Source organism: Tympanuchus pallidicinctus, unplaced genomic scaffold (assembly GCF_026119805.1).
Source record: "Tympanuchus pallidicinctus isolate F22 unplaced genomic scaffold, pur_lepc_1.0 scaffold1, whole genome shotgun sequence".
Lineage (NCBI taxonomy): Eukaryota > Metazoa > Chordata > Aves > Galliformes > Phasianidae > Tympanuchus > Tympanuchus pallidicinctus.
The window spans coordinates 9,120,313-9,138,597 of NW_026294618.1; the positions used below are offsets into that span (position 1 = coordinate 9,120,313).

The window sequence follows — 18,285 nt, forward strand, 5'->3', positions numbered from 1 at the left end:
TTCAGAGCAGCTAATGGTAAGACTGTACATGGGCAGAGGAAGTACCTGATCCTGTCTGTTCTCACGGAGTCCTGATGCAATTAGGAAGCTTGTTTAATCCCATTCTGCAGATGGATAGCAAAGGCACAAAGGAAAGAACAAATGACTTGCCACAGACATCGGAGAGAGTAGCAGAGGACTGAAGTCAGGACAGCCTTCCTGTTGCACAGCCTGGTATCATGAGCCAACCACTGCATATTTAGCTGAGTTCTGAGGAATCTTCATCTCCACTTGATGGAGCACTTGCAGGAAACTGATTGTATTTCTGTATTTTTGGCCTGCAGCCTGGCACTTGACCTGAACACTGCTAAAGCTGCCATATGGAGGGTCATGAATTTAACAATCATCAGACTGAGTGCAGATCTTCAGCCCTAATGAAGGTTCAACACAGGAAAATTGTTAAGATTTCTTCTAATAAGTTAGCAAAATAAGAGAATGCAGACCTGGCAGGTCTGTGAAGACAAGTTTGTCCTGCCTAAAGCCAGAACGTCTGGCCTGTGTCCCACTGGTAGCAACTCTTACTGTCGTGGACAGGGTGTTACTGGTAAGAGGTTGCTGCTGTAACGTTTGGCAGGTGCCAGAGCTGAAAAAGGTGACTGAACATAGGCAGACTGAAGAGATCTTGGAGTATGGCCAGTGAATTTTTCTTGCAGTGGCTGTAATTATACCTGTATGTTCTCTCTCATAGTCATTTTTCTAACCTGCCTGTAAAAGCGTGGCTGGACAGAGTGCTGGAGATGTCATAGCCTCCATGGGGGTTCTGTTATAGTTCTTGACCATCCTATTAGAAATCTTTTCTTGCTGTCTGATATAACTGTTCCTTGCTGGAACTTAAATTTGTGATTTCTAATTCTCATTGGCACAGAAGAGAACAAATACGCCTCGGTCTGTTTTCTACACTGAACACCCACCCAGTGAGGGAGGCAGCAAGCCAGGTCAGGACATCATTACAATACCAGCTTCCCATGCCTCACTGTATCCTGTCTGAGTACTGTCATCTCGCATTGGATTTAGAATTGCTACATACTCACATACCAATTTGCCAGCATCCCGCACCCCTTCCTTAACACTTGTGTGGTGCCACAGTCTGCAGCCTTTGTTCCAGACGGGATCATATTTTGCTTTCACCTTTCCTCATGGCAGTGGCATCTGTCAGCCTGCCACCACCACTAAGAAATAGCTCACGCTTTTGCAAAGCAGTGGGAGGGCAGATGTTATGCATGGCTGTTATAACCATGGGAACGTTCCCAGTAATACTGATGAAACAGCAGTATGGCAATATCCATTTAACCTGAGCAAGGAATATTTGGTCCTCAACCCTTCCCTAAATTGTCAAATTACCCAGCCAACACAGGGAAGGAAGAGCTGTTAATTGTTTCCTGTGGCAGATTTTTAAGATGATCTCAAGGTCTGTTTTACTTCAGAAAAATCTCCCTTTTCAATCAAGGAACTGATGTAAAAGGATCCTTCATAAATCCCCGTGTTACGCATTTGTTTTACAATGCAAATGTCTAGCTCCAGTAATATTTATAGGCACTTAGAGGTGAGTGATAGTCTTTGAATAAATTATATATAATGAATCATTATTATACGGGAGAAGAATGCCAGGCAACTGCAGCTCAGAAAAATTGAACATATTATTTGAAATGACATTGGGAAACCACACAACATACTTTGCATCTTGCCATACCAGAGCTTTTTTTTCGCATGCATCACTCCCAGTAGCAGCTATTTTATTAGACTCCTCTTGACAACTCTAGAAATTCAATTACGGACTCCGGTGTAGTTCTTGGCTGACAGGCATCACCTTTTGACATTAATAACAGCTAGCTCATCCGAAGATCTGGAGAGCAGTAGAATTAAATTTAAGCCCTGTAAAGATATTTTCTTTGGTAATTAGAGCTTACAGTGGATATCTCTGTAGCTCTAGAAGCTTCTGCTTGTTTTGCATAACCTTCTGCTTGTTGTATGGTACAGCACTAATAACATGGAACTCTATATACGTCACTATTTGGGTCTCAGTTAAAATGCTGATTTCACTAATTTGGGTGTTTCACAAATGAATGGTGAATCATCTGTTCATATTAGTTGTGTGCTACATTTTTAGTAAAGCTAATTCACACACAGTATTTAAGACCTAGCTCAGGCAGCAGCGATTTGGGCTGGATCTGAAGAAATATATTAATTGAAACTGATACTTCTGCATTGTAGCTGAGCTTGCTGCACTGGAGTACACAAGGCAGCCTGTAATTTAAGGTCAGGAAAACACAGCACGCTCAGGGGGCACTTAGACATTACCTAATGAAAAGAGACTGTAAATGACCGATCCCTGTGGTTGTTAGATTTAATACAGAGTACAGAAAAAGCATTTTTCTCTTAGATATGTGTCAGTAATCTCATCAGGGATTCCTGACTGTTTGGGCGTGTGCATGTGTGTACACACGCGTGTGTCAACCACATTTCCCATCAATCACTATGTGCTCTTAATTGTGACAGTTTGAACCCCTCAGTCATGAAGAGGGAGGGATTTTACTGTGACTTGTTATCTATATTCTTATTTTACATCCCAACAGCAACATCTGGACTGCGTGTAGTCAGTTACTTTCCATATTGCACCGGTTCTTTGGTTCATTCTTAAACCCCCGATCCAATTTTTCAGCCCTTACTATATTTCTGATCTTCCTTGTAACCCTTTTACATTCTGTTGTTATGAAACTATTTGAATCCAATGAGAAGTTAAAGTGAAGGAAAATCACGTGCCCATGTTTCTGGACAGCCATTTGTAGAACACACCTCTGAGAGTAAAAATAATAGCAATGAAAGTTAATGACGACAAATTCATAGTAAGTATTGCAATGGGAGTTCAAATATAAATGGAGCTGGTTAAAGGATTGATTAGTCATAGATATTTGGAGACTAAATTTGATTCATATAAGAATGGTGTGGATGCTAAAAATTTATTTATATGGAGTCAAGGAGATACAGCTAGACTCATGAAAGAGGAATCTATCAGGGATTGTTAAAGACGCCTCTTACAGTCTGGGAAGTCCTTGAGCTACAAGTTGCTGGAAGGAGAATATTCAACAAATATTTTCATACTTCCACGCAGTCATCTGCTTTTGGCTGTAGTGAAGAATGCCATACTGATCTAATCCAAACCTTGTACTGAGTCACTCAGTGAGGATATGGTGACGTAAAGAACAGAACGTCTTCAGTGCGTGCTGCTTCCCTGCACCCTGAATAAGATCTGCCTGCTGGCTGTATAACAACAAGGTCATTCTTATTTACTGTTACTCAGGAGAGATTCCTGAAGTCAGTAGAAATTCTGATTTGCAGTATAGGTTTTTTTAAAGAGCTACTCTTGACATGTGTTATAACTGCAGTGAGCAGTAGAAGTGTCACTGTATCAGAGGAAGACTTCAGCCATTCCTTGGTGCTGCTTCAAATGCCTCCTTAAAAGGTAAGATGAGTAGATACCCTAATTTGCCTAGGAAGTCAAAAGTGAAAGATATCTCAAGGATGAGTAGATAACAAGCATCATCAAAACACTCAGCAAAGTTGAGTGGAATAAGCCTTAATAAGCCATATTAGCACAGAATCACAGAGGTTGGAAGGGGCTTCTGGAGCTCATCTAGTCCAGCCCCCTCCTAAAGGAGCTTCTCTACAGTAGGTTATTCTATGCTCCTTTTCACTGAGATGCTCAGGAACCTCAGTGTGAAACCATCACCATAAACAAAAACTTGACACCTGCTGCACTAAGAGCCACCACTGTTTGTTCAAATATACTCTCTTTCCAGTACCTAGGAATCATACCACGTTCGGGTGTTTGGAACTGTTTATATCCATGGCTTGGCTCTGTGGTCATAGTGCCACATTAATGTGGGAATTTCAGTCACCCAGCCAAATCAGGATGATTTATGACACCACAGCTCAAGCCTGGTTGGTATGGAGAGAACCACTGAGGATGTGAGAAATAGGATGGTCTGGAAGAAGGCATCTGCCTGGTCTCTATGCAGTGCTCGGAGCCTTTTTCTTCCCCTGAAGGACCAGAGCTGTAATGATCTGTTTAATGGTCCTTTGGTGAGATGACCCCCATGGTTTTTCAAGTGTACATAAAAGCAAACAAAATAAAATTACTAAATTCCTGGGGTAATTACTGAAAGCTTGTTTCTCTGCTCATTTCTCTGTGCTTTTTAAGTTTGTCCAGGGGATTTGTGCTAACGATCCCAAGCATCTCCGACTATTGGCTTGTGATAATAATTTAAGGCCACTGATTTCACCTTGGAGAAGCAGATAGAAATGGTTCAGTTTAACAGTGTCTGGGTATATTAACAAGCTCTTCCTGTGAACAAAAATAATCATTTATTTACCTTGAATGCTGAGAGTCCCAGCTACCCAGTGCTTTCCCCCATTATGCAATCAAATCTGCAGGCTACAGTGATTTACTTTCCTGCCTATGCCTTCCTGTGCCTTGACCTTTAATAGCTCCCATATTTAATCTTGTGTGTGGTCCCCTGGAGGAATTTCTTGTGTCCAGATCTGCTGGCTAATTATAGTTGTAATGCCTTACCTGAAAAGAAAACATATTTCTATATTGAATGATGTGGTAAATTCATCTTTATCATGGGGAATGAAAAAGAAATACAGGCCTGTCTTCATCGGTGGCTCAGCGTAGCATGGGGGGCACTTCCACTGCTAATCTTCTGATCTCCATTTCCCACGTCCCACCAGAGATGCAATAGAGCCATCTGGACTCTTTGGTCCCGAGGACCCAACTAGAAGTAGGAATAACTTTCCCAAATGTGTACATGAGGACAGTGGGTGGTCACCAATTGCTGTTTTGCTTTGCAAACCTCTCCTATTGCATGCTGACAGTGTGTGTTTGGTGGTCAATTGAGCCCCAGATCCATCTGGCTTCACCTTCTGCCTTTGCTGGAAGAGGCTGTGCTACTGTAAGCAGAGAGGGAGAGGCAAAATTACAGGGAGCTTCGGGTGTCCTCTGCTGTGCTGGTGTAGATTTCACAAAATCCCTTCAGATGCCTTTAATATAACAGCTTGGTGGTACTGTCTCTGCTCTCCATCTTACAACAGACAAATTTCCTTAAGCAATGAGACAGGACACTGTCCCAAGCCTGGCTCAATGCTGCTTCCTCCTATTTCCAGGCTGGCAACGTGCAGACTGGGTTGGATCGGGCAGCAGGCTGTTTGTGTGGCTGTGCCCAGAGCAACAGTTTTGGCTGAGACAGGTGAGCAACAAGGCTCTTCTGAACAGTATTGCACTTGCCAGATTAACCAGCTCAATTTTCCCATGTTTGCAAGGTACACATTTGCACGCTCAGTTCTGCAGAGCAGTTAGGAGTGGGCCCATTTCCTTTCAGGGCAGTCATTACCAGATTGACTGCCATCAATCACCTTTAAGGTACTGACTTGTAATGCCTTGTGCAGTAATCAGTGAGAATGAAACCTGTATCGTCTGCATTTAGCATGATTTTTTAAATCCTTTTATGTTGCTCTTTCTTTTTTATTTTTCCTTTTAACTGTTTCCTTTTCTCTTTAGCCCACCTGAGCTGCCCTTAGCTGGCTGGGTGTTCGGCGTATGCCACTGGCAAAGACCTGTTGCCTCCCTGGGCTCTTCCAGAGCAATTTTGTTAACCTCCATTTCAAGGAAACAATACTCATTTGTTTTAGACACCTCATCAGGCACCGAGATCAAAGAGATTGGAGTCATTTATAAGCTCTGTGTTTCTGTCTGATAATAGATACGTATGCAATACATATGACAAGATGGAAAAACTATGGAGGATTATTTATCTTCCCACAGTTAACTTGGTACTCTGCAGTAGAGCCAGCCAAAAAATTTGTCTGGTTTCCTATCTTGGCCATGAACCTTGAGGCTAAACTAAAAATGCTAAACAAACAAAGTCTCGTGGATTAAGGGATTTTCATATTTGTTTTTACTTTTTTTTTCTTTTTCTTTTTTTTTTTGTGGCATGCATAAGGATAACTTGAAATGCTAACACACACACATAAAAAAAGCCTATCTTTCCCCTGTATTGTTAGAAATTTAGGAAGATGTGCTGACTGTGGAGTAGCCGGAGAGCTGGTAATATCAAGTTGCACCAGGGGAGTTTCAAGTTGGATATTAGGAAAAACTTCTCTGGAAGAGTGGACAGGCACTCTCACAGGCTGCCCAGGGAGGTGGTGGAGTCGCCATCCCTGGAGGTGTTATAGAAACATGGAGATGTGGCACTGAGGGACGTGGTTTAGTGGGCCATATTGGTGGTAGGTGGATGGTTGGCCTGGATGATTTAGAGGTCTTTTCCAACCTATGATTTTATGATTAAGCATAGAAAACAATCAATAGAACAGGATATTGTAGAATTGCTGTTTCGTTTTAAAATGTCTAACAATGTTTGTGACAAAAACATTTTCTGGGATTGCTAATGAATTTTCCCAACACTAAGGGTGTGAGAATCTGAATTTCCTCCCATTTTTTCCAATGAAATATAAGAAGGAAATGAACAACCTTTACAAATAAATGAGGAAAAGCTTAACTGTTTTCTTTATTATGTCAGCAAAACAAACCCAAACTCCAAATTCCTTTAAAAGTCACCTTCCTCTTCCATGTCCAGTCTCGAATTTCTGGCACAGCCACAGTCAGTGGGAATAAAGCATTTGCTGGATTTGGATCAGGTAATACAGAGCTTTTAAAAAAGAAACTTTCTTTCAAGATTGCTGTTGACTTGTCCCAGCAGAAACCTGAGGTGCCTTCAAAGGCACAACAGTTAGAAAGGATTAAACACTAGTACTAGCTACTGCAATTTGCTAAAAATGAAAACAGGTAGTAAGCCCTGTTTTGGAGGCTTTTCGTGGCCTCCCAAAAACAGAGCTGCTATCTTAGCAGGAAAGCATTTCTACTCCTTCAGTGTGGGCATGGATGTAACCGGGCCTAAAATGGAAACTGTCAGCAACAGCACTTGAAGTTGAATATTCCGAATGTCCTGACAGCATTCCCAGTTCTTAGGAACATGGTTGAAATGCTGGCAGCAAGCAATTATATGCTCTTCCTGGCAAGTGGAAGCAACGTCAGTGACTCAGTGCAGAAGCTTTTGGGTCACTGAGGCATGGCAGATTGAGAACAGTGGGGCTTTCTGCCCCTGGTACCATGTTAGCGGTGTGGCGGGGGATTTGTAGAAATGAGACATAGGGGTATGAATAAAAAACTTTCTTTTCTGGGATCTGCTTTGTTTCTAGCAGTTGGAAACTTCCTGTTACTGTTTCCTTATCAATTACATGTCGTAAGTGAGAAGGTCATCCCATTTGGCACGTGGTTAAACCAGTAGGAATACAACTGCCATGAGTGTGAGATGAGTTTTAGTTCCTTAACCTTTGTTAGATTTTAATTGGGATAACATTGGACATGCTCAGTTATTTGGTTCAGTACGGAGTCCATCAGTCTTCAGATGAGGAAGCAGAACATTCTTCTTTTGGGCTAAATAGAGCCCTGTAGAGGAGAAGGCCTTACAATCCCATGCCTTCAAAGAGGGGTTAGGAAATCGGTGTAGAAAACACTTGGATGTTAGAGCTGTGCCTTTTGCTTTATTAGTTAGAAGCAGACAAGTAAAACCCAAGTCTTCACAAGGTTATCTGCGTGACAGAAGGCATTAAGTGGATATTAGGGAATATTTCAGAAGTGGTGATGCATTGGCACAGGCTGCCCAGGGAGATGAAGGAGTCACCGTCCCTGGAGGTGTTCAAGAAAAGGGTAAATGTCACACTGAGTTTGTGACATATCGAGAGCAGTCACAGGCAGGGGCTGCTGGCTAGACTAGGTGATCTTAGTGGGCTTTCCAACCTTAATGATTCTGTGATCGTATACAGTGTGTGTGCTGCCAGAACTATAACCCTATGGCAGCTCTGTGAATTTTCTTGAGTGTGCCCTAGTGATTGTGCCCACAAGCAGCCAGCCCATGCTCCTCCCACATTTCTCCTTAAGCCCTGTGCAGGAATGGGCTGAGCAAGGCTTTCCCTGTGAGCTGCTTGATTCCAGCTCCAAAGAGGCTGTGGTGCCAGCAGATCTGCTTGGAGCAGGGCGTGCAAGAAGGAGGTTGGGCCAAGCAGACACGGTGCCCATGTTTAAGCACCTAACAGGAGAGGTGGGGCTGTATATCAGAGCAAAAAGCTGTAACACCTTTTTACTCAACAGAAACAACTGGTGCTTCTGGGCTGCTTCTTCTGACCGTCATCTAATGTGGGGCAAGACAAAATACCCTCTGGAAGTGCTTGTTGGCCTCCAGGAGGGAACCATTGGCCACCATGGCCAGTGAGCTCAGCCGCAGGCTGTGGGCATCTATACTTAGGTGAAATGGATCCTGCCTAGGGAGGCCTTCTCCCCACAGCCATGCTGGGCCCCTCCTGTAAGAAGGGCAGGCCGTGGCCTGCAGCTGCTGGGAGGGATTCCAGGATGGGCTGATGGGCTGGAGCCACGCCATGAGCATTATTTTGGGCCTGCAAATGTGTTTCAGGTCATTTGTTAGCAGGCAAGCCAGCCAACATTGTGCTGGCAGCGGGTACATGGAGAGGTTTGTGGCCAAGGCAGGGAAAACGGAGTGCAGGGTATTTGCCCTAGGTGGGACTTGTATCACCAGAACTCTGTCCTATCTGCTGTGTGCTCATCTCACATCAAAAGTGCGTTTTCACAGGAATTCTTAGAAAAGCACTTTGTACATGCAGGTGCTGGGAAAGCTGTAGTTGGACATGCTGAGGTGTTGGGCTTGTCCTTAGGGAAATCTGAAGGCTGCAGAAAATACCTTGTTTCAAATTGATGCAAAAAGGGCAAAATCTCAAGCAGAAAACCAAAACTAAAAACCAAAGCCATAAAGTAAAACATCGGCCGTTTATTTTGAAAAGCGGAAGTTCACTCAGGAAAAATGATTCAGTTTAATTTTGGGTTGTTAAAATTGTACAGTGAAGCAATTTCCTGGTCTACTCCAGACCTCAGCTGCCTGAGGCAGGGATGTGCTCAGAGGGATGTTATTGCCAGCCCCATTTCAGCAGGATAGGGAGCCAGGTGCCATCTCACAGAATCACAGAATTGTAGGGGTTGGAAGGGACCTCCAGACATCATCAAGTCCAACCCCCCCACCAAAGCAGGTTCCCTACACCAGTCCTCAGGACTTACACAAAGAGATGTAGCCCTAAGTAGAAGAGCAGAAGGCTCCTAGGTCTTTGTCTTGTTGTGAATTTGCACTGCTGCATTTACACCTAAGAAATAAACACCACTCTGACATCCCTCTGCAAACAGGTTGTTGGAAAGAGGTGCCTCTATCTATTTCATTTCTCCAAAGTGCTGTTCTTCATTTTGCAAATTATTTGGTGTCACCCTGTGCAGCAAAAGATAGGAGCTATTTATCTCCTGCAATGATTCAACATTCAATTAACAAGTTATCCTAAGGGCCCTACACCCACAGAAAATCTTGGATGTGTAAAATTAAGATCTTGCATTTTTGTACCATGTGCCATGGTACAGAATCTCCAGGCTCTCTGCAAGCAGTGCTTAAGCTCAGTTTGTCCAAAAGAGCACAAAGAGCCCTTCATGCCTCCTGCCACACCAAAGTGGATCTAGCCTGATGCAGACACATGGTTCCTCAGAAAGCAAAACACATCAGTCCTTCTAGAGATGTGCAGAACAGCAGAGGTTTCAGCAGGATGCTCTGATCTCCTTTGGATGCATCTTCTCTTGCCTCCAAGGGAGCTGGAGGCAATTCCATATCAGCACTGCAGGACTGCGGCACCAAACACTGTGACAGGCATATGGCCTCAGCCAGACTGTTCCAGCTAGGACAGGAGTTATGCTCAGCAGAGGATGCAGAGGGAGCCCTTGGCCTTTCTTCCATTTTCACATGCCTGCAAAGAAACCCAGCCCCATGTCCTGAAACACTGCCTTAAGTGACCAAGTCAAATCAGCGCAACACACTCTTGGCATCAGCATCGTGATCTTGCCTTCCAAACAAGAATGGAGATTTGGAAATCATTGAGCTGAGTTTGTTGTTGAAGAGCATGTGTCACCTGCCAGATACCTCTAGGGCCTGTGTGGGTTACATATGAGCCGACCTCCCAGCCCTACAGCAGCTATATCCTGCTGCCCCAAGGAGTGAAAGATTTGTTTGGTAGTGCTCCTGCAAATCTGCACTCTGTGACAAGGAAGGAAAAATCTGGGAGGTAGGTGCTGAAAGCAAAGGAAGCTGTGATGTGTTTGAAGTGGTATTGGTGAGAAGTGTGTATGGGGGATACCTTGGACTGCTTTGAGTGAAGGCCCTTCAGGAGTGTGCTCCAGGGCAGTTCATTCATCCAGAGACTTCATTAACTGCACTGCGACCATTCCTGGATATGAGCTGAAGTAGTAAATGGGGAGAATAGAGAGATTCCCTTCAAGAGCTCACATTTGATCCCAGGCAAACCACTTTGGTAAATGCACCCAGGTTTCAACCTCTGCTGACTCCAGTCAGGAGGCTCATGGGAACATGGGCTTGCACATTTCAGCTTTGTAAGCTGTATGAGGAAGGTAATATTTTGATGCTTGAGAGCACCTGTCAACACCAACAGAGTGCCACCAGGGAAGTGATGCAGCTAGAAAAAAGCAAAACCCAAGCACTTCTTCTATCACTGGGTGCCCCTGCTCCTCCCCACAGCTTTTAAGGCTGATGAGCCGTGGGTGCTGCCTTGGAGTCTTTTTCATCTGCTGCAGCAGCCATGAGTTCCTCATTCTTCTCTTCATTCTTCCCTTCCCTCTCCTCCCCTTCCCACCTGCACAACAGGGCTGGAAGGAGCACAGTCATTTACTGTTTGGCAGTAATTTCTCCCCTCTGCCTCATTTTAACCTAATTCACTATGCTGAAATGTTCTGGAGTTTGACATTCCCTGTAAACATGAACATCTCCTAATGATTTCCTGTCTTTGTATGTGCAGAAAAGTAAATATTCAATGGGCTATGCAGTGCATGCAAATAAATACGTCTCCATGATCCAGACATGACTGTATGTATCTGATTTCAGTCCCCTCTCAGAGGAAGGAGAGGTTGTGTATTTTACACTAGCTGCCCCCTGAAGCAGGATTCACCTCAAGTCTCCTCACTCCCGGCCAGTACTCGTCATTCATGCCCTCTTTCCTTCCCTCTATCCCAGAGGACAGGAAATACAGCAGCATTCACAGGAGAAACTTCTGTATCCCCGTCCAAGGTCTCAGGGCTGTGAAGCATGGATGGAAAATCACTGATCTAAATGTCAGCATCTGAGCAGCCTGCAGACATCAGGTGTACCAGGATGAGGCAGCTGATGGGGTTTCAAAGGTTGAATTCTGAAGTTGCATCATTCAAATGGCATTTGAAAAGTCTAAGAATCACTCAAGTCTTTTGGGGTGTCATAGTCAACTAAGATTATGAATTTTATACCCATCTATCTGTCTGCCTATTTCACTGTCTGTCTGTCTATCTATCATCTATCTATCTATTTATCTATCTATCTATCTATCTATCTATCTATCTATCTATCTATCTATCTCTTTCATTCTTTGGAGCAAGGGCTCCAAAGCCAACTTGATGAATTCCTGATCTGTAGTTGAATGCCCGTATGTGACCCAGCTCCCCATCAGTTTCCATCATTCAATGAGGAAAGCCTGACAGTGCCCTGGGGTCTGGGAGCAGGTGATGTTGGGGAGAAGGGATGGAGCCTTACGCATTGCCAACACTTTCTCATCTCATTCTTTTCTATATCTTTATAAAAGTGGTTCTGTAATTCACCATGCAGATTGTGTGTGAAGCAGAGCAGACTGATAAACAGGAAGAAAGCTTAATGTTCCCAAATGCCCTAAAAAGCTGCACAGGCTCCATTCCCCAAGAAAGAAAATCTGTCTGTGTAGGGCTGAGCCTTCGGGATTGTGCAGCAGATTTTCCTGCTGAAGGACAGCAAAGGCCTTATATCGGTTTGTTTTGCATCTGATCAGTGGGCTTTTTCTCTCTTTTCAGTATGTAAATTGCTCCATCCTTTTAAAGGCTGTTCTGCCTATGGTCTAAGCAGCTCAGGCTGTCTCCTGCAAAACCCTGTGAGTACAAAGCAGGGCCACTTCTCCCTTTAACATCACTTCTTCTGATAAAGTCTGGAATAATCAGTCACCTAATTCCTCTCAGAAAAAGAAGAGCACATACATATTGACAACCCAAAGGAAGAGATGACGGGAGCCAAAAGGAAGCCATGCTCTGCTTTAGACACACCAGAATTTCCAGCAATAAGTCACAATCCCCAGTGGCTGGGGATCAACGATAAGCAAGGTCAATGGGCAATATGGCACTGAAAGTGAGGCCTTACTGCAAGTGGCCAGGTCTTCTTGTGGGTGCTGCCTTCTTGCCTTCTCTTGTTTAACACACGTGCACAAGAACTGGTGCACCAAGACCTGGCTGCTCCCCTTCTGACACCAACTTGACCTCCTGGAAAAATAAATAAAGCAAATGGGACAGAAGCTTTGTGAGAACCTGAAAATTGTCATAGCTTTTAAAGAAAATATCTGTGGATATTTTGATCTTAAAGGGATTATGGTGGAATTTTTGTATCTCAAACAATTATTTGGCGTTGCTTTCACTAAACCGTAGAGGAGAGATTGGCATTTAATTTAATTCAAGCATTTGGTGGTGAATTTAAGAGCAAAGAGACAGATCTGTATCTCTGTTCCCAGATTTTCTCCAGTGTTGAAATGTTTTTCCTTTACAGACGCTGGGAAAAGCCAGAGTTCAGCCCCTGCAATCCATGTGGACAGATCCAACACTGGTGTGATTTGTGGCATTATGCAATTAAATGGCAAGGAACGATTTACTGGATTTTACTATTGTTCATTTGCTCCTGTAGCCAACCTCCTCTCCCATAGAAGCAGCTAGCGATAGAGAATCTAATCATTTCTGAAGTGTTTCCCTGTCCATTAGGATAAAACTGCTGGGTTGAAAGGTTAGATTAAAAGAGTTAGGAAATTGCCTCAATAAGCTGAAACTTCTGTTGATATTGAAACCTTTCAGAAACGTTTCCTGCATTCTGCCAATTTTCTCCCTAATCTGAGTAACACATCTACTGGGTTTTAAAAGAGAAATGTCATGCTGACAGTGATGGGGTCTCTCCAGAAGCTAAGAGAGCCTGCTGCTTGCTGCTTGCTGACTCTAATCCATGGCTTTGTGCAGGGCTGTGCTCCAGGCCAGGCCAGGCCCTAGAGATTATTTACCTCTGCCCTCTCCATCTGGTAGGAAATTGCTTATCCTAAAGCCACATGGAACAGGCTGCTCAGGGAGGTGATGGAGTCAATGTCCATGGAGGTTTTCAAGAAACATGGAGATGTGTCGCTTAGGGATGTGGTACAGTGAACATACTGATGGTGGATCAACAGTTGAACCAGATGATCTTAATGGTCTTTTCCAACCTCTATGATTCTATGATTCTATGTCCTACAGCCTTCACTCCCTGCTGGTGCATGGCTACCTTTGGGTAGAGGTAGAATCCTCCTCATAGAAACAGGGACAGCACAGTTGGTCTGCTAGCACACCAGAAGGGTAAAGACATCATTACTTTGATATAACATGGGGCTGTGAGTTTACTGGAAATAATGCTGTGAGCGGGAGCCACCCTGTCCACTCCCCCATCCTTCACATCTCAGATTCAGAGCACAGGGCTGCTGCTGGTAGCACTGGTACTTGGAAAGAGTCTGCACTTCAGTTGTCTTTGCCTATGAAATTGTGTGTTGTTCCTAGTGTCTACAGCAAAATTGCTTTTTTCCCTGTGTAGACTTTTATACCTTTCAACTGCAGGTTTCACCTGGGCTCATGGTACTCCTTGTTTATGGCAAAGAACTCCCTTTTTGTGGCCACAGCCAGTCTGATCCTTTGTCAAAAGTATTTGTCAGATCTGATCTTGGATTTACTCGTGCATAACCTCAACAACACCAACAGTAGAATGGCAGGACTGATAAAAGCAGGAGATGCCACTGACACTCCCGTGTGAAAAGACCTCTGCATGTTCAGAGCCTTGCATCATCAGCCTTACATGTTTGAGCACACATGTCCCTACCTGAGCAAATGAAGCCAGAAGACATCCAGAGCTCTTTCAGCAAATTTATTGAATTGGCTACAGGGCAAGGTGGCTTCTGGAGTGCTATGGCTTTGGTAGGAATGCCTCTAGGGTCAAATGCAAAAGCTTTGGGATGGGATACCTGGTGGTGGATCAGCCGAGGCCCAGGTAGCTGTGCTTAGCTATGCAGCAGCCAGCAGAGCAGAGGTGAGGCAAGGACTGCACTGCTGGCTTCTTGAATTCCTACTTGCTTGTCGTTAAGCCCCTTTGCAACAGGGTGGGTGTCACTTCTCCTGGCAGACACTCTGTTCTCTCACAGTGGAAAAGGAGGGCAATGTCAAGCTCATTTTTCCTTCTAGAAATACAGTGTGAAAGAGTCCCCCTGCAGAAGACAGATTAAAAATAACCCTGTGAACTGCAGTGACTAATGTGCTCATCCATACAGAGCTGCCTCCCCTTCCATTGCTGTCTTGTGCATATCTGTGGTCGGTGACCTCAGGGGGACTGCAAAGTGAGTGACAGATTTATGTTCATTGGGGAACATCCGTTGTCAGAGATATGCCGGGGTTTTAACTCTTCATCTCACTAACTTAAAAACTGCTGCAATCTGGTGGGAAAGTTGCCTGGATCTAGCAAACCTCCTGCTCACAGGCCATAGTGACCATAGTGACCATATGATGTTTTTCAGTCTCACAAAAGAGAGAGGCACTGGTTAATAAATGTAAATGAAGATTGACTTGTGTGGGCAATGTTAAAGAAAGCTCCATGTCCTTTTTTTAGACACGCTTTCTCCTGTTGGCATACTTCAGCAGGTCTGGTTGCCCTCTCTTGGGGACTGTCATTTCAGCAATGAAATATCTTCTATGCTTCCCTCCCAGGTTGGTGAAATCTCAGCCTCTGTTGAGGAAAGCCTGACAATGCTGTACAGCTCAAGAGCAGGGTGAGAAGGTGGCTCCTGGCATGAGAGCAGTGCAAATCACTCCAGGCTCCTTTCAGCCTTCATCAATGCTGTCTAACTCTTCCTGCTCTGGGCAGTGCTACTTCCAAAATTCTTCTGGCCTGAGACAAGTCCAAATCTGGTGTTCATGGACAGGTTTTGGCATTCAAACCAGCACTGATAGATGTGTTGAAAGGCAGAACATTGAGAAGGTAGGTTTTCAGATCCACAATATTCTTGGGGAGGAAAGAAGAGGTAGGTTAGCAAATGATCTGATCCTAGTCCATTAATATTGACAGGAACATCCCATACCTGATAATGAATAGTTTCCGAGTCTGCTATGGACCCGATTTGATTGTGAGATAGGTAGAGAGTGCTCAGAAGTTCTTTGAAAAGCATCTTACAATTCTAATCATAGAGAAATGGCTGCAGACATCCGGAACCAACACCAGCCGGCACAAGGAGCACCATGCTGTTGTAGGAGCAGTCTGTGCTATGGGCTGGCTCCCAGACCTGGGGATGCAGTGGGGGAACTCCCTGGGCTGGGCCTGACACATGCCAGGACCAGCAAACACCTATGCAGCAGAGGAGGCAAAGTCATTGAATCACAGAACCATAGAATGGCTTGGGTTGGAAAGGACCTCAAAAATCTAGTTCCAGTCTCCTGCCATGGTCAGTGTTGTCGACAACTAGATCGAGTTTTAGATCAGGTTGCCCATGGCCCTATCCAGCCTGGCCTTGAACACCTCCAAGTCCTTCTGGTGCCCAGCCACCAAGTGCTGGGACAGCAGCTTTGCTGGGGCATTTGCTGGAAGTCACAATGTGTGGTGAGCACACAGCAGTTCTCATAAATGCTTTTTTTCCTGATATGCTACATGAGCCTTCTATGTCGACTCAGTCACAAGGAAGATTCTTTCTAAATAAAAAAAAATTCCTCAGCTAAACATGACTTTCCAAAGCATGTTAATAAAAGATAAATGTGCTGACCATGACAAAAGATGACTGGCAAGGACACGTGGAACATAGTAAAACCATCTAGTGGCACGTGAGCTCTGAAGGAAAGATCTGTTTCCCATTACACAGCCCGTTTCCCATAAATCTCAGCTTGAAGCATTTATTTCAATGAATGCCAACCAGGCTTGTATTTTTTCCGGTCTGGTTTTGAACAACAGATGACTAACAGGCCTAGCCTGGCTGATAAGTGTGCAAAGAGCTCAGTGCAGATGTGCTGCACCGGTGAAATTGACTTTTATGGAGTTGTCCCAGATTTACCCATGTTAAGAGGCTCCAACACGTGACTGTAGACTGGCAAGTCATCACACAGCACCTCGGCAGCAGCAAGTGCCCAAGTGTGATCCAAGCCTTGGCTCAGAGGTTAGCTTTGACATCATTTAGCTTGCAGCGAGAGAGGATACAGCTACATCAAATTGCCTCATATCTCCTGAAGGCTGAAATGGTGATGCAGTCATCACACCTCACACTGCACATGGGAAAAAACATGCCAGACCTTCTCTCTGGTGGAATATGCCTCCCATTTTGGGGAGCTCTTCATACCCATTCCGTTGCTCATGACTACTGATATCCAACACCAAAAGCTGCATCCAACCCCAGTTGTGAATAAGGAATGGGATGTCCTCCACTGAAACCCTTGGGCTCTTGCAGAAGCAAATGGCAGTTCTAGGAGATGAGACCAAAGCCACAGATGGTTCTTGTGGGCAGATGGAAGAAAGCGCTTTCACCTGCTTGTTTGACATCAATGAGAAATCAGTAGCTGCTGAAGGTCTGTGCTGCCCATGGGCCTATACCCACAGCAAGGGCTCTATAAAACCTGCTTCTTGCTAATTGACCCAGCCCTGATGGTTTTCATACAGTGCCTCATCATCTGTGATAGATGAACTGCACTGGCTGTGCGATGACCTGCCAGAGACCTTTCACACTGTGCAAACACCCTATGCTGTTTCAAGAAACAGTCCTTTTTTTTAAGCTGTAACCAATAGCAGAGGTACATTTAGGGTATCTTTTCACCTACATTAGGCAGTTGGTGCTGCAAGTTTAGATGCAAAGAGGAAACAGGAGAAGCAGCAACAATAGCATGGAGGGAGAAATTCAGCTCCATGTAAGAAAGGGAACAATTGATAGAGAAACAATGAACTTTTGAATGTTACTGGCAATCAATTGTTCAGAGGTTCCAGCAAAATAAAACATTTTAAAATATTATATGTTTCATTAAGGTTTTATGCCTGGCCTTTTTTTTGCAGCAGTCCCAAGTGTTTCATAAATTGTATTTATCTCTCTTCTAGTCTGCCCTTTTGTCTAAGTGAGGTCAGAGAGAGTGGAAGAGCATTTTTGGCAAAGGGAAGATTTCAGTATGTCACATTTAATAGAAGGAATAAGTACACAAAATCCCAGGGTCTGTGAATGTCTTTGTGCAGGGGGACTAATTTGCATTATTATTGGATAGGTTTCCCTAATGATCTTCTTTTCTTTGTTGTTCTTACTTCATTTACTGTGTAGATGTGTACTGAGGCATTTCCTCTGCGGAGTTGAGGCCTCAGTGCTCAGACCAGCCACTGAGACTGCTGCAGGCCCAGTGTCATGAGAATCATTAGGAGGTGGCAGTCATTGGGACTGTAACATCTTATTCTGTCTCTGCACTCACAAAGCCAACGTTGCCTGAGCAGAGGCGTGCCAGATGTTATTTGTGAATGCATGGGTGGAGTTAAAACGTGGAAGTTTGGAGTCGAAATAATCCTCTCCCTGGTTCCTGAGGCACCCTTTAACTCTTAAATATTTCTAGATATCGAAGCAATATCTATGCCAGCAAGGTCAGGCCAGAAAAACTCTCTCTCATGTGACCTCTCTTCAACCATGATGCTGTTTTACCGAACCTTTGCTAAGGCTGGCTTATTTTCCCATAAAATAGGAGGAGTAAGTGCCTTGTAAGAAATCAAATGTCACTCCTGACTTCAAAGAAAGCAAGCAGGAGGACCTGGGGACCTGCAATCTGTCGGCCTCACCTTGATCCCTGGGAATGTGATGGAGCAGCTAATCCTCGAAATCACTTCCAGGCAAATGAAGGGCAAGAAAATCACCAGGTGAAATGAACATAGATTCACCAAGGGGAAGTCATACTTAACCGTCTTGATGAAACTCTACAATGAAATGACCATCCTGATGGATGAGGGGAGAGCAGTGGATATTGTTTATTTG

The 18,285-nt window shown here is 44.3% G+C and overlaps 1 protein-coding gene across 4 annotated transcripts in view; it reads left to right on the forward strand.

Annotated features, from left to right (window-relative positions):
• The window catches only part of HS1BP3 (HCLS1 binding protein 3), a 60,141-nt gene extending 42,852 nt beyond the window's left edge, over positions 1-17,289 (forward strand). For 3 of the 4 annotated variants that reach the window (XM_052688600.1, XM_052688617.1, XM_052688627.1), the window contains 2 exons: positions 5,203-5,285; positions 12,224-17,289. In XM_052688600.1, the coding sequence (XP_052544560.1) occupies positions 5,203-5,285; positions 12,224-12,387 (247 nt within the window). In that variant the 3' untranslated portion in view covers positions 12,388-17,289. The other variant, XM_052688636.1, reaches the window with a different exon arrangement.
• The last annotated feature ends 996 nt before the right edge of the window (positions 17,290-18,285 follow it).